General features: G+C 40.2%; 2 protein-coding genes across 3 annotated transcripts in view; both read left to right on the plus strand.

Annotated features, from left to right (window-relative positions):
- LOC134315272 (phospholipid-transporting ATPase VD-like) overlaps positions 1-5,040 on the plus strand; it is a 52,619-nt gene extending 47,579 nt beyond the window's left edge. The window contains exon 21 of the mRNA XM_062996358.1: positions 3,858-5,040. Within this exon, the coding sequence (XP_062852428.1) occupies positions 3,858-4,086 (229 nt within the window). The 3' untranslated portion in view covers positions 4,087-5,040. The remainder of the gene's footprint in view (positions 1-3,857) is intronic.
- Positions 5,041-9,334: 4,294 nt separating this feature from the next.
- Positions 9,335-25,401, plus strand: dapp1 (dual adaptor of phosphotyrosine and 3-phosphoinositides). Of its 2 annotated transcripts, XR_010012464.1 has the most exons (10): positions 9,335-9,414; positions 15,825-15,947; positions 18,296-18,429; positions 19,369-19,499; positions 20,508-20,555; positions 21,366-21,428; positions 21,514-21,599; positions 21,892-21,979; positions 24,567-24,685; positions 25,309-25,401. XR_010012464.1 is itself a non-coding variant. In XM_062996029.1 (9 exons), exons 1-9 carry the CDS (start codon positions 9,353-9,355, stop codon positions 24,588-24,590), a joined length of 759 nt encoding a protein of 252 aa, XP_062852099.1. In that variant the 5' UTR covers positions 9,335-9,352; the 3' UTR covers positions 24,591-25,401. The 2 variants fall into 2 exon arrangements, 1 of the variants encoding a protein (XP_062852099.1); XM_062996029.1 differs by having other exon boundaries at positions 24,567-25,401.
- The last annotated feature ends 416 nt before the right edge of the window (positions 25,402-25,817 follow it).

Raw genomic sequence — 25,817 nt, forward strand, 5'->3', positions numbered from 1 at the left:
GCGGGACTTGCCCCCACACAGACCTTTCGATTGTGCGATCAACTTGCTTTCTGGCACTTCTCCTCCTAGGGGGCGCCTCTTCTCCCTGTCGGGACCGGAGAGGATCGCCATGGAGGAGTATGTAAAGGAGGCACTCGATCAGGGGTTCATCCGACCATCGTCCTCCCCAGCTGGGGCAGGATTCTTCTTTGTGGGAAAGAAGGATGGAACCTTGCGCCCCTGCATCGATTATCGAGGTCTGAACGCAATAACGGTTAAGGATCGTTATCCGCTGCTGCTGATGGCCACGGCTTTCGAAGCCCTTCAGCGGGCTTCAATTTTTACGAAGCTTGACTTACGCAGCGCGTATAATTTGATCCGTATCCGGCGAGGGGATGAATGGAAGACTGCATTCATTACGCCCACGGGACACTATGAGTATCTAGTGATGCCCTTTGGGTTAATGAATGCCCCCGCGGTCTTCCAACGCTTTATCAATGAGGCTTTGCGGGAAGCCCTTGATAGATACGTCTATGTTTACCTAGACGATATCCTAATATTTAGCCGGTCCATCGAAGAACATGTGAGGCATGTTCGCCGGGTTCTCCAGCTTCTGCTCGACCATCATTTGTTCGTCAAGCTGGAGAAGTCCATTTTCCATACCCCATCAGTTTCCTTTTTGGGGTTTATAATTTCACAAGGTGCCCTGCGAATGGATCCGGCAAAAATCAAATCTGTGGAGGACTGGCCAACTCCAAGTTCCGTACGCCATGTGCAAAGATTTCTGGGCTTTGCAAACTTTTTTAGGCGATTCATTCGGAACTTCAGTACGGTTGCCGCTCCTTTGACGGCTCTCACAGGTAAGGGTCCGTTTAAATGGACGGTGCAGGCCCAGCAAGCCTTCAATAGGCTTAAGTCTCTCTTAACAACTGCTCCTGTATTGCAGTTGCCCGACCCAGAGGAACCTTTCATAGTGGAAGTGGATGCCTCTGACGTCGGGGTTGGGGCGGTATTGTCCCAGAGAGTGGGTCCAGAAAAGAAGCTCCACCCATGTGCTTTCTTTTCACACCGTCTAACTCCTGCCGAGCGTAACTACCCGGTAGGAGATAAGGAGCTTTTGGCCATTAAGCTAGCGCTTGATGAGTGGCGACATTGGCTCGAGGGGGCAAAACATCCCTTCCTTGTTTGGACAGACCACAAAAATCTGTCGTTTATCCAACAAGCGAAGCGGATGAATTCCCGTCAGGCTCGGTGGTCACTTTTTTTTGGTCGGTTTTGTTTCACCCTGTCTTCTAGACCAGGGTCGAAAAACGTTAAGCCCGATGCTTTGTCCAGGCAGTGGGAGCCGACCAGACCTGAGACTGAGCCTGACCTTATCATCCCCCTGAGTCAAATTGCTGCCCCAGTAACGTGGGGCATATTTAAGACGATTCGGGACGCTCAAGCGGTTGAGCCCGACCCAGGTGGAGGTCCACCTGACCGGCTGTTTGTACCATCAACAGTCCGTCGTCAGGTGTTTGAATGGGCTCACGCGTCCTCATTTGCGGCTCACCCAGGAGTCTCTAAGACCCTGGTGTTCTTGCGCCGAAGGTTTTGGTGGCCGGGGATGGAGAGTCAGGTCAAGGACTTTGTTCGAACCTGCGCTGTCTGTGCAACCAACAAAAGCACAAGAGAGCGTCCTCGTGGGCTCCTCCATCCATTACCAGTACCCTCAAGACCGTGGTCACACCTGGCGCTGGATTTTGTCACAGGATTGCCAAAATCCAGGGGATTCACGGTGGTACTGGTGATTGTGGACCGGTTCACTAAATCTTGCCTTTTCGTTCCGATGCCCAAGCTCCCGTCCGCCATGGCTACCGCACAGGCTGTTCTGCAACATGTGGTGAGAGCACATGGGGTCCCGTCCGACATTGTGTCGGATCGGGGTCCGCAGTTCATTAGCCAGTGCTGGCGAGCCTTTTGCCAACTTCTTGGCGCGACGGCTAGCTTATCCTCGGGATATCATCCCGAGTCCAACGGGCAATCGGAACGGGTCATTCAAGATCTGGGCAAGATGCTTCGGTGCCTGACTGCAGGTAATCCAGCCACTTGGGCGGATAAGTTGTTGTGGGCTGAATTTGCCCACAATACCCTGCACCACGCCGCATTGGGTATGTCACCATTTGAGGCACAGTTTGGCTATCCCCCTCCGCTGTTTCCTGATCAGGAACAAGAGGTTGCGGTGCCGACTGTGCAGCAACATATCCGTCGCTGCCGCGCTGCCTGGCGGAAGGCAAGACAGGCCCTCTTGGCCTCTCAGCGCTCCATGAAGCGCAATGCTGACCGTAGGCGGCAGCCGGCTCTAACGTTCCGGCCGGGCCAACGTGTCCTCTTATCGACGAGGGATCTCCCCGTCAAAGGTACCACTCACAAGCTGGTACCGAGGTACATTGGTCCGTTCAAGGTAGTTAGACGGATAAACCCGGTGACATATAGGTTGGAGCTGCCTCCCAGGATGAAGGCGCATCCAACCTTCCATGTCTCCCAACTTCGCCCGTTCGCGAGCGGGGGAGCTTTACCCCCCCCACAACCTCCCGCCCCTCGTATCATCCAGGGTGCCCCTGCATTTACGGTTCGCCGCCTCCTGGATAGCAGGAGAGTGCAGGGCAGCACCCAATACCTGGTGGATTGGGAAGGTTACGGCCCCGAGGAACGTTCATGGGTACCGGCTCGACGCATCCTGGACCCTGAACTGATCCGTGAGTACCGAAGGAACCGGTCTGCGTGTCTTGGGACCTCGGGAGCTGTCCCTAGAGGGGGGGGTCCTGTTAGGGTGCCTGCGACGTCTGGTGAACGTAACACCAGTTCCCAGCGTTGCAGGCGTTACAGAACAAAGAACAGCATGGCCTCAAATAGGAGGCCAGCTGATTAGGGCGAACGACCTGCAGCTGCGAGCTCCCTATTTAAGGGGGCGTTGCTAGACTGCAGGTGTCGCACCTTTTGTCTTTGTTTGGTGGGTTATGCTGCACTGCACCAGCCTGTACCTTTATCAGGGCCAGTTCGGTTACCCCCGGCGCTAAAAGGGCGCAAGGGTGTGTAGATCGCAAGGTCGAGGTATTGAGGTTTTTATTTCTCTTTATAGGGAAAGACGGTGCGATCGGTGCAGCCCGCGAGCTGCGGTTTGTTTTTAGCGTTGCTAGGCGCCCGGCTAACGTGAGTAGCATCGGGCTTATGCTAGACGCTTCGCTGCAACTACCTCAGCCCCTTAAGGCATTAAGCGGATTCTGGTTTCAGCTGTGCCAGTTTGGCTCAGCGGTTTGAACGCCGTGTTAGCATCGGCACAACCCCGGTTCGAATCCGCGCCTCACCTCTTTTCTCTCTTTTAGTTAGATCGGCTCCTTCCCAGAGCGTTGTTGGTGACACAGCCGATTATTTACGCTTTAAAAGGCGTTTTACCTTATTCTGCGCGATTTCTTCGGACAGTGTCTGAGGTTTCGCTTTCCTTAAACACTCCTTATAAGGCGTAGGCGCAGCGTCACTCTCAGCTACGGGATAGCGAGGTGAGATACGCATTCGCTTTGCGAGTGAGCGACCAGGGTTCGCGCCTCGCATAGGTAGATTGTTTCTTTTGTGTTTGTACTGTTCTTTTTCTCTTTTTCAGTTGCCAGCAAGCCAGCGGCTCCGTTCGGGCTTTCCCGAATTGGTTTTCTGTTTTGCCAGTTTCCGTTTTTTATTTTCATTATTATCATTTGTCTTGTAAAAATTATTATTTATTGTAAATAAATGTAATTTTTCTCTGCATCCTTGGGTCCTAAAGCCTCTCTTTATAACAAAACTGTGCTTAGTTTCTTTTTTTTTTGGATTATTTAACATTTCACATATGCTTTCTCTCTTTTTAGGGTGTTATGCTGTGCCCTTTCCCAGTCCTTCTGTCCATCTGGCTTGATGGCAGCACGAAAACTGGACAGATTCTCTATAGGCCAGTATTGTACTTACTGTAAAAAAAGAAAGGACAAATCTCCCAGGCAAAACGTAAACTCCAAACACAAACCCCAGAACCTGAATGTTAATGCTGACATATTTCACTGTGAAAACTGCAGCTCAGAAGCAGGTGCTGTCCTGTCCTGATCCAGATGAGCAAAGAATGTCTTTAATGCTGTGTTTACCTGAAAGATTGGCTAAACCAGTCACATTTCAAATCAGACTTTAAACAAATGTGTGACAGTGTTTAGTTTTGAGACATGACTTACTAAACCCTGACCAGCACAAGCGATACTGCCACGACTTTCCTCAGAAATCATGTTATCAGATCATGGGCTGCAAGTTGGTGTTGCATGTGATATATCAGAGCCAAGGATTAAAGTACATTCTGGAGACACATTTCATTAACTTATTAATAATCAGTGGTTTATTTTACTTTTAGTGTTTTGTTCTTGTTTTAGCCTTTTATGTGCTACAGATGTTTTGCTGAATCCACGTTTTATAGCAGCAAGGAGGTGAGCTTGGTGTTACAGAAGCAGTTCTTCTTGAATTTTACCTTATTTCTTCTTGAAACCCTTATTTATCAAAGCTACTTGAAACAAGTACAATACATCATATAAAACATTAAGAGCTCTTTTGCATTCTTCTGCCTTCTGCGTTATCAGTATTGCAGCAACCAAAATTGTGGTAGCAACTTACTATTATGCTTTGCTGCCCCTAAGGCTAAAATATGCAGTTTATTGAATTGTTTACATGTTTTCCCATAGTTATGTTTCTCATACCTCCTAAAAGCCTAATTTTACTCTGTGAATTTGATCTGTTATAAAGGAATGTAAGATGTTTTTAGAAATACCGTGCTTTGTATGTAAAGACTGAACCGTGAATAAAAGATACTATTATTTATATGGCTGGACCACAAAACCGACTTTTGCTTGTTTGATGCAGTCAGAGTGCCTTTGTACAAACATAACCTAATGTAAAATTATGTAACTAATATTGTGTTTTGTGTGTAAGCTTATTTTTCATAAGATACAAACAAAAACATGTAAAGCGCTGTTGTGTTTATAACTTTTTTAAACTGTTTTGTATATAATAAAAAATTGAGCAAACATTTTTACTTAAAGATTTTTCTTTCTGCTCTTTTAGTATTTATATTTCATTTACAGGGAAGGCACGGTCAAACCGCGTTAGAGTTCTTAGAACCTTGGTTCAAAACCTAACTCCAGGTGCTTTCTGTAAGAAGTTGGGCAAGTTTTTCCCCATACCTACAGTAGTGTTCAAAAAAATAGCAGTGATTTAAAAAAAAGTGAATAAAGCACAAAATCATTATAATAACTTTTATTTCCATAAATGCAAATGCACTGAAAATACTACACTTTTAATTCTAAATCAAAACATTAACAACATTTAGCCAGTTTGTGTTCATCCTTTACAGAAAGTTAAGAAAAATCAATATTAGGCTGTTCAAAATAATAGCAGTGCCAGCATTTTTCATTAAAAACTCAAAAGAATTATCTATAACATGAAAAAATGTTTGAGGTTTCACTTAACCTTAAATTACTGAACTAATATTTAGTGGCAAAACAATTGAGATCTGTGTTGTATGGAGTCGACCAACTTCTGGCACCTCTGAACAGGTATTCCAGTCCAGGATGATTAAACTACATTCCACAGTTCTTCTGCAATTTTGGGTTTTGCCTCAAAAAAACGCGCTTCAGATGTCAGCCCACAAGTTCTCTATGGTATTAAAGTCAGGGGATTGGGCTGGCCACTCTATTACCTAAATCTTGTTTGTCTGTAACCAAGATGTTTTGGGTCATTGTCATGTTGAAACACCCATTTTAAGGACATTTCTTCTTCGACATAGGGCAACATGATCTCCTCAAGTATTCTGATATATTTAATCTCGTATGTGATAAATAGGCGTAACACCATGGTATGAAAAACATCCCATATCATCATTTTGTACCACCATGCTTTACTGTCTTCACAGTGCACTTTGGCTTGAATTCAGTGCTCGATGGTCGTCTGACATACTGTGTACAGCCACTAGACCCAAAAAGAACAATTTTGCTTTCACCAGTCCACAAAATGTTGAGCCGTTTCTCTTTGGACCAGTCAATGTGTTCTTGGCAAATGTTAACCCATTCAGGACATGTCTTTTTCTTAACAACAGGACTTTGCAAGGAGTTCTTGCTGGTAAATTGGCTTCACGTAATCATCTTCTGTACTCACTGGTAACTTCAGATGTTCCTAATTCTTTCTGGAGGTGATCACTGGCTGAGTATTTGCCATTCTGGCTATTCTTTGATCCATTTGAACAGTAGTTCCACGCTTCCTTCTGCATCTTTCAGGTGTTGGTTGTCACTTCAAGGCATTTGAGATCATTTTAGCTGAGCAGCCAATAATTTGCTGCACTTCTCTGTGTGTTTTTTCCCTCTACAATCAACTTTTTAATCAAAGTACGCTGTTCATCAGAACAATGTCTGGAACAACCCATTTTACCCAGTATTTCAGAAGGAAACGCGCTATGACCAAGCTGTGCAACATTTGCCCCCCGCCTACCTTAAATAAGGGCTAAATTTGACACCCGTTCTTCTGCAGAATGAATGATTTCACCAAATGAACTCCTCGCTGCTATTATTTTGAACAAGCCCCTTTCAATCAATGCTTCAATTACTCAGAATGAGTGGCATGCATGTCCTAATTGTTGGGTTTGTTTTGTTTTCATTACTCTACTACACTTTCAAGTAAATTATTTGCTATGTAGAAATAGCATCTCTACTAAAAACAGTGATTCATCAGGTTAATGGTGTTGGACTGCTATTTTTTTGAACACCACTGTATATGTTTACTTAAAGTACTCTTAAGGTGGTTGTCTCCTACCTCTTGCACACCAGGTGCTGTGTGGTATCCACTGTATATGCTGTGCTACTGTGTCAGTCATTATTATTGATTTGTGTCATTTTACTAATCATCTTTGTTAGGGGCAGTGCCACTCAGGAATACATCCTATACTCACACCCAGGGGCTAAGAGTAGCCAAACCACTCTGTACTTTTGGCAAATTGTAAAAAGCCAATGTACCTTTAGGTAACCCAAACTAGTGGCACGGTGGCTTGGTGGGTAGCACTGTCGCGTCACAGCAAGAAGGTCCTGGGTTCGATTTCCATGTGGAGCGGTCCGAGTCCTTTTTGTGTGGAGTTTGTGTGGCGTATGTTCTTCCCGTGTCTGTGTGGGTTTCCCCCGGGAGCTCCGGTTTCCTCCCACAGTCCAAAGACATGTGAGGTGAATTGGAGATATTAAATTGTCCATGACTGTGTTCGATATAACCTTGTGAACTGATGAACCTTGTGTGTAATGAGTAACTACCGTTCCTGTCATGAATGTAACCAAAGTGTAAAACATGACATTAAAATCCTAGTAAACAAACAGACTGTGCTACTGTGCCGGTCATTATTATTGATTTGTGTCATTTTACTAATTATATTTGACACTAAGCGCAAGGCAGGAATACATCCTATACTCACATCCAGGGGCAAAGAGTAGCCAAACCACTCTGTACTTTTGGTAAACTGGAGAAAGCCAGAGTACCTTTGGGTAGCCCACACCAGTCGCATGGTGGCTTGGTGGGTAGCACTGTCGCCTCACAGCAAGAAGGTCCTGGGTTCGATTTCCAGGTTGATCAGTCAGGGTCCTTTCTGTGTGGAGTTTGCATGTTGTCCCTGTGTCTGTGTGACTTTTCTCTGGGAGCTCTGGTTTCCTCCCACTGTCCAAAGACATGCAAGTGAGGTGAATTGGTGATACTAAATTGTCCATGAATATGTTTGACATTAAACTTGTGAACTGATTAATCTTGTGTAACGAGTGGCTACCGTTTCTGTCATGAATGTAACCAAAGTGTGTAAAACATGATGTTAAAATCCTAATAAATAAATAAATCCTCTGGGAGCTACAGTTTTCTCCCACAGTCCAAAGGTTAATTGGAGATACAAAATTGTCCATGACTCTGTTTGTCATTAAGACTTGAAATGTTGAATCTAGTGTAACCAGTAATTACCTGTCCTGTCATGAATGTAACCAAAGTGTGTAAAACATGATGTTAAAATGCTAATAAATAAATAATTAAGGTAGCCCACACAGACACAGGGTTTGCATGAGAAATTCTTTCATTTACACTAGCCTCTTCAGGGTCGTGATGGGTTCTGCGCCACCTGGAAACACAAGAGAAGGCGTTCAGCCTTCTTACACCTAAAGTCAGTTGAGTGTAGCCAGTTCAACTATGGGCATGGTTTTAGGAACTGGGGGAAAACAAAACCCCATTTGGAGCTCCGGTTTCCTCCCACAGTCCAAAGGTGAATTGGAGATACAAAATTGTCCATGACTGTTTGACATTAAAAGACTTAAACTGATGAATCTTGTGTAACCAGTAATTACCTGTCCTGCCATGAATGTTACCAATGTGTGTAAAATAAATAAATAAGGTAGACCACACAGGGTATGCTGAAGAAATTCTTTCATTTACACTAGCCTCTTCAGGGTCGTGATGGGTTCTGCACCACCTGGAAACACTGGACAAGGTGTTCAGCCTTCTCACACCGAAAGTCAACTGAGTGTAGCCAATACAAGTATTGGCATGTTTTAGGAACTGGGGGAAAACAAAACCCCATTTGGAGTTCGGTTTCCTCCCACAGTCCAAAGGTGAATTGGAGATACAAAATTGCCCTGACTGTGTTTGACATTAAAAAACTTGAACTGATAAATAACTGTAACCAGTAATTACCTGTCCTGTCATGAATGTAAACAAAGTCTGTAAAATAAATAAGGTATCCCACACAGGCACAGGGTATGCTTGGGTAATTCGTTCATTCACACTAGCCGCTTTATGGTCCTGATGGATTCTGCGCCACCTGGAAACACTAGAGAAGGCGTTCAGCCTTCTTACGCCTAAAGTCAGTTAAGTGTAGCCAGTTCAACTATGGGCATGGTTTTAGTAGGTGTGGGGGAAACAAAGCACCCAGGGGAACCCATGCAGACATGGGAAGATAAGGCATACATCCTTGTAGGCAGGAGCCATGTTGCTGTGAGGCACCCACTTGCTGCAGATAAAATGTAAGCAAAAGTTTACAATTAGGAATAAAACACCAGGTTAACAAAGATCTTAGTGAGCACCATGGTGAGATAAGGGGTCCAATGAGTAGCATTTAAGAGGAATTTTCTGAGTATTCCTAGCTACACTACACTCCTCTTTCTCAACAGCATTGTGGGCGTGTCCACGAGCGAGTACGTAACTGCGTGGGCGTGTCAGTTCAGTTTCCTCTTTACAGCTGTCAGGTTTGCACCGCAGTTGTACCACACAGGTTCTATTCTGAGCTATTTAGCGTGGAGTCTATTTTAATCTCATTAAAGAAGAAATGAGCGTTTGCAGTTCCACACGCAATGACTCGGACGATATGGACGAGCTGCAGACAGTTGGGTGAGTTGTGCATTTTATAAATAAATATTAATGATACAAATAACAAAACGTCAAGCTGTTAAAGTTTTAGGTTCTGATCTACATTTATAGGAATGTAGCCAGACTGGATTCTGCTGTGGTTTAGTAAGAGCTTTATTCTGCTTAGGGTTGCACTGGGTTTAACGCTACAGGTTATATCCTGGACAGGGTGCCAAGTTAACACATGGCAAAACACACTCACGAATTCATTCACTTACTCTCACTCACAGCTTACACCAGCCAATCCATCTTCTGCATGTTTTTACATTTACATTTGCGGCATTTAGCAGACGCTTTTTTTTATCCAAAGCCAATTACAGTTGTGACAGTATACAATCTAAGCAATTGAGGGTTAAGGGCCTTGCTCAAGGGCCCAACAGTGACAACCTGACAGAGATGGGGCTTGAACCAGCAACCTTCTGATTACTAGTCCAGTACCTTAACCACTAGGCTACAGCTGCCCCCTAAAGAGTTGGAGGCAACTATAGTACACACATAAAACCCACACTGATTAGGGAGAACACTAAAATTAAGTATCAAACCACTTTATCGTGGCAAAAAGAGAAATTAAACAGAAGTAAAAATAATAATGCAAATAGGCTGTTATGGAAAGTGGGCATTTTGTTGGCATGGCTTGGATCTACTTAGGATATATTTTGATTTATTTTAAAGCCATAGTCATAATAAAATTACCTGTTATATTACAATATGTTACAGAATTAGAATAAGAATAAGTTTCTTCATTGTGGGAGCATTTTGTTTTTCTGGTCAAATTTGCACCAGATATTTCCTTGTCTTTTTTTACTTAGACTCTGTATCCAGTAAAATTAGACCTTTACATGTGTAACATGTATTTTAGATGTACACTTAAATTATTTTCTTTGCAATTACACATAAAGCTAAACATTTTAAATGTGTTTATTAAGTTTATCATTTTTAGGGTGGAGACATGGTATGTAGCCTACAATTACAGCTGCCATGATTTATTAAAATCTGTGGACCATATGTAAATACAAGGGATGAACTTAAAATAAATGTAACCCATAATAATAATTAACTCTTATGGAAATGGACCGCCCTGGGCCTCATTAAATGCTTTAAATTGTTTAGATTGCTGCCATGTGTTTTTCAAATCCTGATCTTTTTAACGAACACTCTATATCCAGGAAAATTAGATCAACCAGAGGCTTTCACATGTGTAATATGTATTTTAGATGTCAAATGAAATGTTTTTCTTTGCAATCACACATAAAGCTAATACATTTTGTGTGTTTAATGTGTTTATCAAGTTTGTCATCTCTTAAGTGGAGACATGGTATGTAGCCTACAGTTACTGCTGCCAGGATTTATTAAAACACAAAATAAATAAAACCCATAATGATATAATAGTGAGTAACCATTGAGGAGATGAACAATTTACCTCATTAAAGGCTTTAAATTGTTTAGATTTCTGCCATGTGTTTTTCAAGAGCAAAACCTTATGTTAGATTAAGAGTTAAAAAGGGACAAATATATACTTCTGTCTGCACTAAGGTTTTACATTTAATTCTTATTTACGAATAACGGCCACTCCTTTAACTGTAGTGAATGAAGAGTGGTTATGAGACTGTAAGGAAAAGGATGGAAACGGAGAATATTTGGCTGTTGGCTTCCTGTTTGTGGTGGCAGTCGAACCCCCCCTTTTTTATTTGTTAATTTAGGAAAACCAAAATGTGAAGAGCAGTGGAGGAAATGGGGAGAAGGTGAGTGCAAGGATTCATCAAGGAGGAGAAAAGAAAATGATAGGCAGTCATTTAGGAGTTCCAGCCATGTCCTTTCTTTCTTCTATACCTAAGTTATTCCATAAGTCTATTTATTGGGAGTCTATAAAAGCTGCTTGACTTGAACATTGTGTTAATTAAGGGTCTAGTGATGGTTTCGTATTGCCTATTAGCAGCCAACGAATATGAGGCAGTTTACATGACCAGGTGCACTTTACAGTGCAAACACTGATGTTCTCATATTCCAGGAAACGAATTCCACCATAAATACTGCACAAAAGGCCTCTCTAATTTTTGGGCAAAGTTGAATGCTTTGGAAGACCTTTGTCATTACACACAGTTTTTTGCTGCATAAACAAATGCAAGTTAAAAGTCTAGTACACAGAGTGGAAATTACATATTAACAACATTTAAAAATAAACTTCTTTGGGTTTAAACTGAAATGGACTGATGCAAAGTGCAAACGTGCTGTGGTCTGACGAGTCCACATTTCAAAGTGTGGAAGAGGAAAAGCGTCATCTCATTTGTTTAAAAAAAGTTCTAAATTCAGTTCCTGTCATGGTATGGGGTTGTGCTAGTGCCATAGGTAATTTGCACATTAGTGATGGCCCCAATAATGCTGAGGGGTACATATGCTGCCATCAAGATACTTTTTAAGAGACAGCTATGCTTGTTTTAAAATAGAAACACCAACCCACATTCTGCACAGGTAACAACAGCATGGCTTCATAGGAAGAGAGTACAGACTGTCTAGACCAGCCTCCCACTGAAATGTGTGGCATATTATGTAAGAAATATATGACAAAGGAGACCCTGTACTGTTGAGGAGCTGAAATGTAATACTAAGCAGGAATGGGAGAAAATCCACTTTCCAAACAGAGCACAAAAGTAATGTAGAAAGAAAAGTATCTAAAAAATAAAAAATCAAGCTGCTAGTTCATAGTCAGTAACTGCTTTATCATACTGATGGTTACAATGGGTCCAGAGCCTGTCCTAAAAACAATTCATTCATGACTGGCATCCACTCTAAATTGGGTTTAAAAGTTCACTGCAGTGAATCACGACTGCAATTTAAATTAGTTGACCTACTGGCAGGTTTTTGGGAAGTGAGTGAATGAGTAACTGGAAGAAACCCACACAGTGGAGGAAGGTATTAAAACTGTTAAGATTGCTTTTTATTTCACACTACAAAGGAGATTGTCCAGTGTCACTGTTACAACTGTCGCTTGGATGAAGACCAATTCTAACAAATGTACAGTGTATCACAAAAGTGAGTACACCCCTCACATTTCTGCAAATATTTCATTATATCTTTTCATGGGACAACACTATAGACATGAAACTTGGATATAACTTAGAGTAGTCAGTGTACAGCTTGTATAGCAGTGTAGATTTACTGTCTTCTGAAAATAACTCAACACACAGCCATCAACATAAGTGAGTACACCCCACAGTGAACATGTCCAAATTGTGCCCAAAGTGTCAATATTTTGTGTGACCACCATTATTATCCAGCACTGCCTTAACCCTCCTGGGCATGGAATTCACCAGAGCTGCACAGGTTGCTACTGGAATCCTCTTCCACTCCTCCATGATGACATCACGGAGCTGGTGGATGTTAGACACCTTGAACTCCTCCACCTTCCACTTGAGGATGCGACACAGGTGCTCAATTGGGTTTAGTCCATCACCTTTACCTTCAGCTTCCTCAGCAAGGCAGTTGTCATCTTGGAGGTTGTGTTTGGGGTCGTTATCCTGTTGTAAAACTGCCATGAGGCCCAGTTTTCGAAGGGAGGGGATCATGCTCTGTTTCAGAATGTCACAGTACATGTTGGAATTCATGTTTCCCTCAATGAACTGCAGCTCTCCAGTGCCAGCAACACTCATGCAGCCCAAGACCATGATGCTACCACCACCATGCTTGACTGTAGGCATGATACAGTTGTCTTGGTACTTCTCACCAGGGCGCCGCCACACATGCTGGACACCATCTGAGCCAAACAAGTTTATCTTGGTCTCGTCAGACCACAGGGCATTCCCGTAATCCATGTTCTTGGACTGCTTGTCTTCAGCAAACTGTTTGCGGGCTTTCTTGTGCGTCAGCTTCCTTCTGGGATGACGACCATGCAGACCGAGTTGATGCAGTGTGCGGCGTATGGTCTGAGCACTGACAGGCTGACCTCCCAAGTCTTCAACCTCTGCAGCAATGCTGGCAGCACTCATGTGTCTATTTTTTAAAGCCAACCTCTGGATATGACGCCGAACACGTGGACTCAACTTCTTTGGTCGACCCTGGCGAAGCCTGTTCCGAGTGGAACCTGTCCTGGAAAACCGCTGTATGACCTTGGCCACCATGCTGTAGCTAAGTTTCAGGGTGTTAGCAATCTTCTTATAGCCCAGGCCATCTTTGTGGAGAGCAACAATTCTATTTCTCACATCCTCAGCCATGTTGAATATCCAGTGGCCAGTATGAGAGAATTGTACCCAAAACACCAAATTTAACAGCCCTGCTCCCCATTTACACCTGGGACCTTGACACATGACACCAGGGAGGGACAACGACACATTTGGGCACAATTTGGACATGTTCACTGTGGGGTGTACTCACTTATGTTGCCAGCTATTTAGACATTAATGGCTGTGTGTTGAGTTATTTTCAGAAGACAGTAAATCTACACTGCTATACAAGCTGTACACTGACTACTCTAAGTTATATCCAAGTTTCATGTCTATAGTGTTGTCCCATGAAAAGATATAATGAAATATTTGCAGAAATGTGAGGGGTGTACTCACTTTTGTGATACACTGTATGTACTTACACTTTGAGTGTATGATAAAAGAGAACATGTACATGTCTGCTAATCTACATATTTTGTCTGGTAATGTAGTGTACATGGTCTGCTACCAAAAATGTGAAAAAAAAGGACATGGATATTTAAATGCCAGGCTAATAAGTGTCAGTGTTGCTTTGTATCTATTAACGGTTGATGTGGAAAACCCCCTGTTCTATAGAGCTGCTTATTAAAACTATGAGGAAATAAGGCTCAGTTCAGATATGCTAGAATGCACAAAGATGCAAACACTGAATGTTCTGAAGCCAGACCGGCCAAATCTCAAACACTCTTTGTTTGTTGTAAGCTCTTGTATTTGTACTTTGGCATAACTGGCATGAGCAGGTTTTTGTTTTTCTAAAAGAAGGTTAGTTTACGGTGTTGGTGAAGGAAATAGCCTGGATCCACTATCACAGTTTGTCATTTTGTATTATGGTCCTAGTACATGTCACCATGTTAGTAGTACATGTCATCATGTATAATGCTTTTGTTAAAAAAAAAAGATAAACATGTTTGTATAAAAATTGCTTTCTGCTGGGTGCCAGAACCCTTATTGTGTGTATTTGGATCAAGAACACATGAAATCTCTTATCTTGTTTAGCAAACTTCCTCATTTCTATCAAATGAAAAGATCTGTTTTGAATAAGAGAGCAGTGATACTGTGATCTTTCTGCTACAAAAATGTCATGTCAGGCAGGTATTTTTGTGTGTAGAAATGTACTGATGCACTGTTAAAGGGTGAGAGGATAAACACATCAACACCTGTACACATGCCAAAAATGTTGTGAATTCGAACAGTGTCAATAAATGTACACAGTGTAGTCAAGTTTCACAATAACACCATGGTGTTATTACTGTGTGGACATGCACTATATTTACATTTACATTACATTTTCAGCATTTAGCAGACGCTTTTATCCAAAGCGACTTACACAATGAGCGGAACACGATGAGCAATTGAGGGTTAAGGGCCTTGCTCAGGGACCCAACAGTGGCAACTTGGTGGTGGCGGGGCTTGAACCGGCAACCTTCTGTTTACTAGTCCAGTACCTTAACCACTGAGCTATACCCTCCTAATTATTACTTTGAGTTCAAGTTTCCAGTATGACTATACACCTGTTCACAAAAGTTTATAAAAAACATGGTTTGAATTTGGTGTAGAGGAACTCCAGCGCCCCGCATACAGTCCTGACCTAACACATTAAATATGTTTAGCATTAATTTGGCACCAAGCCAGACATTGTAGTCCAATATTGGTGCTCTTTTGAATAAATGGACCCAAAATCCCACAGAAACATTCCAAAACATGTAGCGCATTCCAAATGGGGAGGGGGCAACTTTATATAAATGCCCACAATAGTACATTTACATTTTCAGTATTTAGCAGATCCTTTATCCAAAGCGACCTACAGTACTGTGACAGTATATTGTCTAAGCAATTGAGGGTTAATGGTCTTGCTCAAGGGCCCAACAGTTGCAACCTGGCAGTGGTGGGGCTTGAACCAGCGACTTTTCAATTACATTGTATAGGGCAGTAGTATGTGCATATGGTTAAGTGCCCACGTACTTTAGGACATTTAATGTACATGTCTTACAAGTGTATGTAAACTCCAAACTGTAAGGTGCTTATCAGTGGAAGATTAGTGATACCACAAGAAATACACAACACTCAGGTCTGGCTTAGATGTAATCTGTTGGGCAAAACATTCCTTAATGCAACACTGGAGTAATCTCTCAGTTTAATGTGTAGTAAACCTCAGTTAAGATTAAGATTAGATTTCTCTCTCTTTATTTCCTTCAGTTGGTACCACTACGATTTGTCTCGACATGCAGCTGAGGCTCTGCTCATGTCCAACGGTATAGATGGAAGTTTTCTGCTCAGAAACAGTAACAAGGGACCTGAATACTTTGCCCTCTCTGTAAGGTTGGTTGTTCTTTTATTCTTACTCCCAAAGACCAACATGTTTACCTAATATTTGCTCAGTTTACTCAGTATATCATCTGATAAACATGTAATCTTACTTGCTGACATTTCTGACATTCCAGGCCACATTTCAGTGATGATAGATCTTTTGATAGCTAGGTCTTTTGTTGATCTTGAGGTAAAACAATGACCAGCAAAGTCATTTAAATAAATAAAACCATAGTACATAGGCAAACATGCTCATCCAAATAATCGAATTACTTGAATCTTATATTTATTTATTATGTAGCATTTTACTCATAACACAACATAAAATGTGATTTAGCAAATGCACTGTAAATAAAGGCATTAATTATTTCAAACTTGTATTAACACACTGTTTATAGCAGACTGTCTAGGAAAAGCACTGCTTATAAAAAAGTTACTTAATTTTGAAGGCACAATTACATTTACAAACACATCTGTGTAGGAGAGTTACACAAGGTTGATTATTAATTACCACCATGAATCAGTTATGTTTGATATGTACAGTGGTGTTCAAAAAAATAGCAGTCCAACACCATTAACCTGATGAATCACTGTTTTTAGTAGAAGTGATATTTCTACATAGCAAATAATTTACTTGAAAGTGTAATAGAGTAATGAAAACAAAACAAACCCAACAATTAGGACATGCATCCCACTCATTCTGAGTAATCAAAGCATTGATTGAAAGGGGCTTGTTCAAAATAATAGCAGTGAGGAGTTCAATTGGTGAAGTCATTCATTCTGCAGAAGAATTGGTGTCAATTTTGTCCCTTATTTAAGGTAGGAGGGGGGCAAATGTTGCACAGGTTGGTCATAGCGCATTTCCTTCTGAAATACTGGGTAAAATGGGTTGTTCCAGACATTGTTCTGATTAACAGCGTACTTTGATTAAAAAGTTGGTTGTAGAGGGAAAAAACATACAGAGAAGTGCAGCAAATGATAGGCTGCTCAGCTAAAATGATCTCAAATGCCTTGAAGTGACAACCAACACCTGAAAGACGCAGAAGGAAGCGTGGAACTACTGTTCGAAAGGATTGAAGAATAGCCAAAATGGCAAATACTCAGTCAATGATCATCTCCAGAAAGATCAAGGAACATCTGAAGTTCCCAGTGAGTACAGAAGATGATTAAGTGAAGCCAATTTACCAGCAAGAACTCCTTGCAAAGTCCCGTTGTTAAGAAAAAGACCTGAATGGGTTCAAATTTGCCAAGGAACACATTGACTGGTCCAAAGAGAAATGGCTCAACATTTTGTGCACTGGTGAAAGCAAAATTGTTCTTTTTGGGTCCAGTGGACGTAGACAGTATGTCAGACGACCCCCGAGCACTGAATTCAAGCCAAAGTTCACTGTGAAGACAGTAAAGCATGGTGGTACAAAATGATGATATGGGGATGTTTTTCATACCATGGTGTTACGCCTATTTATCACATACGAGGGATCATGGATCAGTTTAAATATATCAGAATACTTGAGGAGATCATGTTGCCCTATGTCGAAGAAGAAATGATCTTAAAATGGGTGTTTCAACATGACAATGACCCAAAACATCTTGGTTACAGACAAACAAGATTGAGGTAATAGAGTGGCCAGCCCAATCCCCTGACTTCAATCCCATAGAGAACTTGTGGGCTGATATCTGAAACGTGTTTTTTTGAGGCAAAACCCAAAACTGTGGAATGTAGTCTAATCATCCTGGACTGGAATACCTGTTCAGAGGTGCCAGAAGTTGGTCGACTCCATACAACACAGATCTCGGAAACAATTGTTCTGCCACTAAATATTAGTTCAGTAATTTAAAGTAAAGTGAAACCTCAAACATTTTTTTCAGTTTATACATACATTTTTTGAGTTTTTAAAGAAAAAAAAAAACTTGCTATTTTTAACACATCTGTATCAGAACTATAACTTGCAGGCTGATGTGCAAAGACTGATGTGTACTTTCTATTAGTTGCGCTCTTTATATAGAATGCAGTGTAAACCTTTAGTGCACTACATGTTTTAGGGAATGCTATTTAAGCAGATACTGCCTCAAGATAACAAGATGTAGGTGGATGAATGGAAAATTTCACAGAATTAAAGTACATCTGGTACTGAGCAAAAGTTTTTTTATGTCTTTCATTTTAAATCGGTTTCAGTTCCTTCTTCTCATTTACAGTCAGTGTTTTTAATATGATTTAAATATTGCTCATAGGTTTTTATATTACACATTAGACTGTGTAATTGCAGTCAATAGTTTACTAATAATTCTAAGGAGGCCTGTAGCTTCTAGGTTTGTGCAGTTTCACCATTTACTGGTGTGTATTTCATTTTTATTCACAGAGCAAAGGACTCGGTGAAACACTTTAATGTGCAGAGGCACCACGGCAGGTATTCCTTTGGATTCAATGATTTCCCCTCTCTCCAGGATTTCACCAGTCACCTAGCCAATCAGCCTCTACTAGGGAGTGAGACAGGTTTGTTACATGCACAAATACAAAGGATGTGATGCACTAAGCCTTTTGTTTTAGAATTCAGGTGCAGTTTGACTAAATTCTGTCTTGCGTATCTGTAATCATCTGTGTTTTGTCAGTTCGCCTTCATCTGGTTGGCTGCACAGATGGGTCAGCTTTCTCCAGTGGCCTCTGTCTCATGTTGTTTTAGGCACACTTTCCTTTGATAATGCAGTTTATGCCTGGATGCTGTATAGTCGTCTATAAAACTGGCACATAAGCCTTAACATTCAATGCTGTGTTGTTGGCAGCACACAACTTTTACTCTGTTCATTATACATACATAAATAAGGGAGTATTGTGCAAAACGTGAAGATACTGCATGTCTAATAAATGTACTAAAATCGTTTTTTTTTTCAGGAGGCATGCGGTCAAGGGAGGTGGTTATTATGAAAACTAAAAAAAAAAAATAATAATAATTAAATAATAATAAAAGAAAATATATAAAAAAAAATTTCCACTGATCTGTGCTTATTGGCCAAAAAGGGGGTGTATGAATGTAGTGAGGGAGGACATGCAGGTGTTTGTTGTGACAGAGGAGGATGTTAAGGACAGGGTGAAATAGAGATGAATTATCTGCTGTGGTGAGCTCTAATGGGAGCAGAAGACAAACCTAGAGTAAATCCTGGGCAATTTATGATGTGTTAACACATGTATTTCTTTCATTTCCTGTTTCGTCACCATGCTCTAACATTGATTTTTTTCTTTGTTATAGCCATTTTTATTTTACTTACTTTTTAATTAATTAGTAGGCAGTAGCAGGCATTAGTTATAGCCTTAGTTAACTAATTATAAGTTAGTTTTAGAATTGTGGTGGCATTAATGCATGCTATTAATGCACTGTGCCTTTTTATCCATGTACTTGATGGCAATTTTTCTGTCTCTGTTGTGATATCTGCATAGGTAACCTGATAGTGCTGCGGTTCCCGTACCCTCGGCAGGTGGAGGAGCCATCCATTTATGAGTCTGTATGTGTGCACACTGCTATGCAGACGGGCCGGCGTGAATGTGATCTGGTTCTTAGTGCTCCATCAGTATGTTACTAACATCTCACATACACCATTAACATAACATACCATTTAAATAACTGCTTTGTTCTGTACATGAGCCTTACTGAATTAGGTAATAATGTAACGTTTTAAACGTTAAAACTACCAGGTGAATTACTTTAAAATTACGGCAATTCACCCAGTAGTAATAACAGTCAAACTCATTCTGTCTAACTAATAATGTAATTATTAATTTACAGCTTTTCTAAATCTAAGACACATTAAGCTAGAAAACCATTCAAAAGTTTTGCTAGAGATCTACAATTAGAGGAAATGCAGTAGAGTTGCTACACTCTAAAAAAAAAAAGGTGTCCTGCAAAAATCACACCTAGAGCACAAGATGCAGTGCTGACATTGGTGAGGAGAACCCACGTGTAACAGTAAAAATAATCAACTTGTGTAAGTCCACTATAAGAAAGAAATACAAATTGACTGTTTATACTGTTAATGAAAGAAGTCTCAGAGTGGTTGTCCTCCTTCTCAGATGTATGCATGTTTGTTTAGAAGCTGTTAAAGGAGGTTCTACCAGATATTAACCTCTTTCATATCTTACGGCCAGTGGGGGGACATATTTATCCATAGGCCTTTGCTGCCGGTCCATTCCGATCAATAATCATAAATTGTGTCCTCTCTGTTGCTGTTAATAGACTTTTTTTTGGTAATTTACTGGGACTTCTGTGGGTGAGCATAATTTTTTAATTGGATGGATAAAGGTTAAATACAAGCTTTCAAATACTTTTTTGCCTGGACTGTAAGTAATAAATAAATGTATTCACTGAAGTCATGAAAAGGAAAAATGTTGTGTTAGTTTAAGCAGAATGTGTGTCTGTTATTATGGTGTGGAGGAGACAACAGGAACCCAAACATGTACATTGTATTTTACATTTAAAACTGTATTTCCAATTAAATAATCGACTTAGGAATAAGCATTTCAGATGAATATAACATAGATTTTGGAAATATAATTTATGTTTACTGTGTATATTTCTGCAGCTAGGAACAAAAGAAGGCTATCTAGTGAAGCAAGGAGCTATTGTAAAGGTGAGCTGACCCATTGTGAAGTTTTTACTTGCTTACATTGTACACCTGTGGTTTCCAAACTGACATACCTGTCATTATAGCCAAAAATTTTATAATACTTTTAATTAAGTATATTTTAATACTGTTCTAGATCATTATCACTAGTGTTGTTATTATTGTTCTTGTTTAGATTACCTATAAAGTTATATGGTTGGAAGTATACTATGTGGCCCAAATTATTAAGACACCTGACCATGGGTTTGTTGGACATCCCATTTCTAAAACAGAGTGATCTTTTTAGCTATAACAGCAGCCACTCTTCTTAGAAGGCCTCTCCCATGATGCTGAAGTATGTCTGTGGGAAAGCCTTAACTGATGTTCCAGTTCATTCAAAAGCTGTTCAGTGGTGCTGAGGTCAGGGCTCTGTGCAGGCCACTGGAAATTCTTTAAGCCAAGCTTTTCTTTATGTCTGTACAGATATTGCTTTGCCCACAAGGGTACATTTATGCTGGAACAGGAAATTACATTGCCTAAACTGTTGCTGCAATGTTGGAAGCATATAATGTTCTTTATATTATTAATTTATATCACCTGTTGACCATGACCATGTCAAGCTTTATGATTCCTTTTTCCTTTAGTGGTGCTGTGAACAGAGGAATTAATTTTTGGGAAGCCCCACACATTAAAATTGGGAACCTCAGGCACCCAGGTGGCGCAGCGGGATGTTCCGCTAACACACCAACTCCAAGTTAATTTACTGGTGGTAAATGATTAATGGTGAGAAGATCCCAGTTTTGGTTTATTGATTGATTGTTTTTAATGTTTTCTCAGAACTGGAAACAAAGATGGTTCACCCTAAACAGATATGAGCTGAAGTACTTCAAAGACAGAATGGTGAGTTTAAGAAGATTTTGCACTATGTTTTAATGTATGCAGTGTCAAATTAATAATGCCATTTTGTCCCTTTTCTTTTGATCAGTTTTCTGAGCCTATTCGGACCCTGAATCTAACCGCATGCTCAGCAGTTCAGTTTGATTACAGTCAGGAGAGAGTGAACTGCTTTTGGTGAGGGCACTAATTTACACAGTACTTTGAATAAATAATTGCTATGAGTTGTGTGTGTGGGGGGTTATTCCTGTCTGCCAGACTGTGAAATAGGAATTGAAACTAGAAGCACTTAAACACAGGCAGAAAGGGCAGCTGGCACTAATCTTTCCATACCACCCAAACACCATTAAAACTACACATTACAGCCCACCTTATAGACATTCACCACACATTCTTACCATAGTTTACGGCAACTTTTAAAAAATAAACTTTTGACACTATTCCTTGTTTCTCTGATTTCGTTTGGCAGTCTAGTGTTCCCTGAGAGGACCTATTATCTGTGTGCAAAGTCTGGTGTAGAAGCTGATGAATGGATTAAGATATTACGGTGGAAATTGGTAAGGATATCACCAGGAAAATAAAACTTTTCGCTGGTTAATAAAATGTTGCTGTATTATCAGAGGTGCAGTTCCAGTAATATATGGTGGCATAATATATGGTCTTTTTACATTATGGTAACAATATAAATCTGATCAGCCATAACTTAAAACCACCTGCCTACTATGATTTATGTCCCCCCTTCTACCAGCAAAACATATCTGACCCTTGAGGCATGAAATTCACAAGACCATGTAAGCTGTCCTGTGGTATTTGGCACCAATATGTTAGCAGCAGATCCTGTAAGTCCTGTAAGTTCTGAGGTGTGGCCCCATGAACACGACTTGTTTGTCCAGCACATCCCACAGATGCTCTGATGCACAGATGACACAGATGGCCACTTCAACAATAAACTTTATATTCCTCAAACCATTTCTAAACACTTTTTGCAGTGTTAGGGTGCTTTAACCTGCTAAATGAGGCTGCAGACATCAGGAAATATCATTATTATTAATGTATGTACTCTCAATGTTTAAGTAGCCCCACTGCTGGCCATTGTTGGCCCCCTGAGTAAGGCCCTTAACTCCCAATGTATTTAATTAGTCATTTAAAATAAAATCATCTGCTAAATGCTGCAAATGTAAATGGTATGTATCAAAGTAACACTGCCCATTTTTCCTACTTCCAAAACATCAACTTTGAGAACTGACTCTTCATTTGCTGCCAAATTTATCCCACCTTTCATGAGATAATCAGTGTTATACACTTTGCTTGTCAGTGGTTTTCTTTCACTTTTATAAAGTGGGTATATGATAAACATTTGATATAAATATAAACAAAAAAGTATTTAATTATAAGTATAAACACAAATTCATAACGCTGGTACATCGTTACAAAGTCATTGTTGGCAATTACACCTTTGCTTATGGTAAATAGTTAGCCTTTTTTAAGTTTGAGACATTTGTCTTTGCCCATTGTTTTTATTTAAAGGTTATAAGGTTCCCTCTAAAAGACACATTTAGGAATCAGGTCAGAAGATACCTTGTACTTATTTATTAGACCAGATCAACTTCTTGTTTTGTTGCTGATGAAACATCCAGGTTTCATGTCATGATAAAATCTAGTATGTCTCAGTACAATTAACCATTTGTGATGTCTTGATTTTGTGTAAAACCCTTAAACCGTAAGCAGAGAAGCTGTCCATCATGATGCTTCCTCTTTCATACTTCATTGTGGGTATGGTGTTCTTTATATGCCAAACCCTACTTTTTTCAAGCTAGACAAGATGAATAGTTGCCAAAGAGTTCTGTTGTTTTTAAACAAAGATTATTTTTTATTTGACCAGAGTACTTTCTTATGTGAGTATAGGCTTGTGTGTAAATTTTAGTTGGCCATCTTTGTGTGTGTGGAAATGGAGATAATGGGGGTGAAATTACTTGCTTGGCAACATCTTTTATAATAAAACCAGGTGCAATTAGTGAAATGAAGATGTAGAATTTGCCGCACCCAATATGTATATGTATATGTAAATTTCCCTATGTGAGGGGAACCACAGGCTAGGACACGCATCCTCTGACACATGTGAAGCAGCTAGACAAAGATGTGCAAAAGAAAAGATTTAGGCTGGTGTCCTAAACTAGTTGAGTCCAGTAGTGGTGGGCTGGAGTGCTAAATTGCTGCACCAGCTGGTAAATTGATTAATACAAAGTTAAATGACATTGCAAAGTTGCACTAAAGGAATATATAGTTTTTTAATCAATAAATGTTTAAACATGTTTTTTAGTCACCACTTCTGCTTAATTTTAACTGCATCTCCCACAATGCATGCCGATTTTGTGACCCGCAAAGTGACCGCATACCACCACTAGATGGCAGTATTTCCACATCAGCTTTTAACTGAGGCGGTTTTCCAACAAGTGATGTTGAGAAATATTTACAAATAATCCCAAAATGTACAAGAAGAGAAAACTGAAGCAGAAGGAAGATAATTTAATAAAAGATGAGAAAGTTAATACAAGTTTGTGCTTCAAGAAGAACCAGTACGTCTGTTGTGTTATGAGGCTGTGTCTGTGATAAAGGAGTACAATATAAATGTAGATATACATTATAAATATACAGTATAAATTTGGCATTTTGACACCAAACACAAAATGTAGTCTTTAAGAAAAACAAGAAGACTTCAAAAGCAGACTGCAATCACAGCAGGATACGTTACAATCAGCCCTTTGAGGGCCACCATAATGCAGATGTGACCCTTTGGTGAAAATAAGTTTGACACCCCTGTTTTAAAGCAATCAATGACATGTTAACCATCCACCTGTTGTCAGGTTTACGTGTCAAGTATTCATCACAAGCTTGGTTTGTATGTAGCTGAAGTAGTATGTAGTGTCACAAAAGCACACACCTGTTCGTAACAGCACTGCAAAAGTAGAATAAATGCTGATTGCCAAGCCCCCATTATTAAAACTTTTGAAAAATGATTAATACATCATGTGAATAAATAGTTGTAATGGAAAACATGGTCTAATAGGTCAGACATTTATAGGCATCATGCTGCTTGTCACTTTTTGCTGCTTCCTGTTTGTCATCTCACCCACTTTGTTCCAGGCCCAGATAAGAAAAGGAAGATGATGGTCCGAATGGGGAGAAAATAGAGGAGGAACAACTGACTGTGTAAACTGTGAAAACAGGAATGATATAATGAGATGAGCTTAGCTAAGACTGAGGTTAGTAGCTGGTTATGATCTGCATTTGTTTCCATTGCCTCACTAATCTGGTGTCATAGTTAGCTGTGTGCCTGATAAGTCTTGTGTGGTGTGCCAATGAAGTAAAATACAGACATCAGATATAGAAAAAGAAGGAAGCAGTTAGAAATGGTGGTTTTAAAAAGCAGTGTAATATATATGTGGTAAAGCTGTGTGGTGTCTGAATCGCACTGTAGCGTTAAGTAAAAATTTATTGCAATGCAGCAAAACACCAGATGAAGAAAATATCAAATTATAAATGTATGAATTTGATCTGCTAGCCTGGTTAGTTTCTCATTTATAGGAAAGAAGGAAAAACTGTTAAAAGGCCTGAAACACAGACTTAAAAACTTTCACAACACAATGCACACTGAACATTTTGTTTCACTTCACACCCTGAACAGGACACCAATCCATCATGGCACGTTGAACATTTCTAAATACACTTAGTATTCATTAAGCTGAAAAAAGTAGTAAACTAAAGGATTTCAGACACCGACTTTATAGTTTCTTTCCACCATTAAAAAGACTTGAAATCTGTTGGCCCTGTGTTTATTACAAATAATAATTGGCGTGTTCTTTTTTCTGCATTGTCCATGGTTTAGCTACACACGAGTGTAGATCTGGAAATCAGACGACTGACTGCTACTTGCCCCACTTTAATTTTATAGCAAATATGACAGGCAGGGTTACTATATTTGTACATGTATTTAGCATAGGCTGTTTTGTTTTTATTTGTTTAATTTCAGTAATATATCTAACATTACAGTGAAACATGCAAAAGATAAACAAGTTGTTTTGTGTTAATATTAAATGTTGAAAAACCTACAAAACTCATCATCAAGCTAAAACGCAATTTCTTAAAGCACCTTTTCTCAGAAAGATTGTGTCTTAATTATCCAACTTCTTATATTCTGAATGCTGGCTCTAAATATAGAAAAAATTGCAGGATGTCTTATACATTTTTTATTTTCATTTAATATTAACTAATGCAGCAGTAAAGTATTTATTACCTTACAGCAGGGGTGCCCATACTTTCATGGCTTGAGATCTACTATTTCAGTCGACAGGTCATCGCAATCTACTTTTAAAGGTTGGCCTCATCGTTTTTCAA

The sequence above is a fragment of the Trichomycterus rosablanca genome, chromosome 5, assembly GCF_030014385.1.
Source record: "Trichomycterus rosablanca isolate fTriRos1 chromosome 5, fTriRos1.hap1, whole genome shotgun sequence".
In the NCBI taxonomy this organism is placed as follows: domain Eukaryota; kingdom Metazoa; phylum Chordata; class Actinopteri; order Siluriformes; family Trichomycteridae; genus Trichomycterus; species Trichomycterus rosablanca.

Bases quoted from the DNA above. Each gene is read 5' to 3' on its own strand.
- dapp1 (XM_062996029.1), top strand. From the start codon at position 9,353: ATGAGCGTTTGCAGTTCCACACGCAATGACTCGGACGATATGGACGAG. The intron at 15,948-18,295 runs GTTGGTTGTTCT...TTTTATTCACAG, and splicing joins TACTTTGCCCTCTCTGTAAG to AGCAAAGGACTCGGTGAAAC. The intron at 21,600-21,891 runs GTGAGGGCACTA...TTCGTTTGGCAG, and splicing joins GAGAGAGTGAACTGCTTTTG to TCTAGTGTTCCCTGAGAGGA.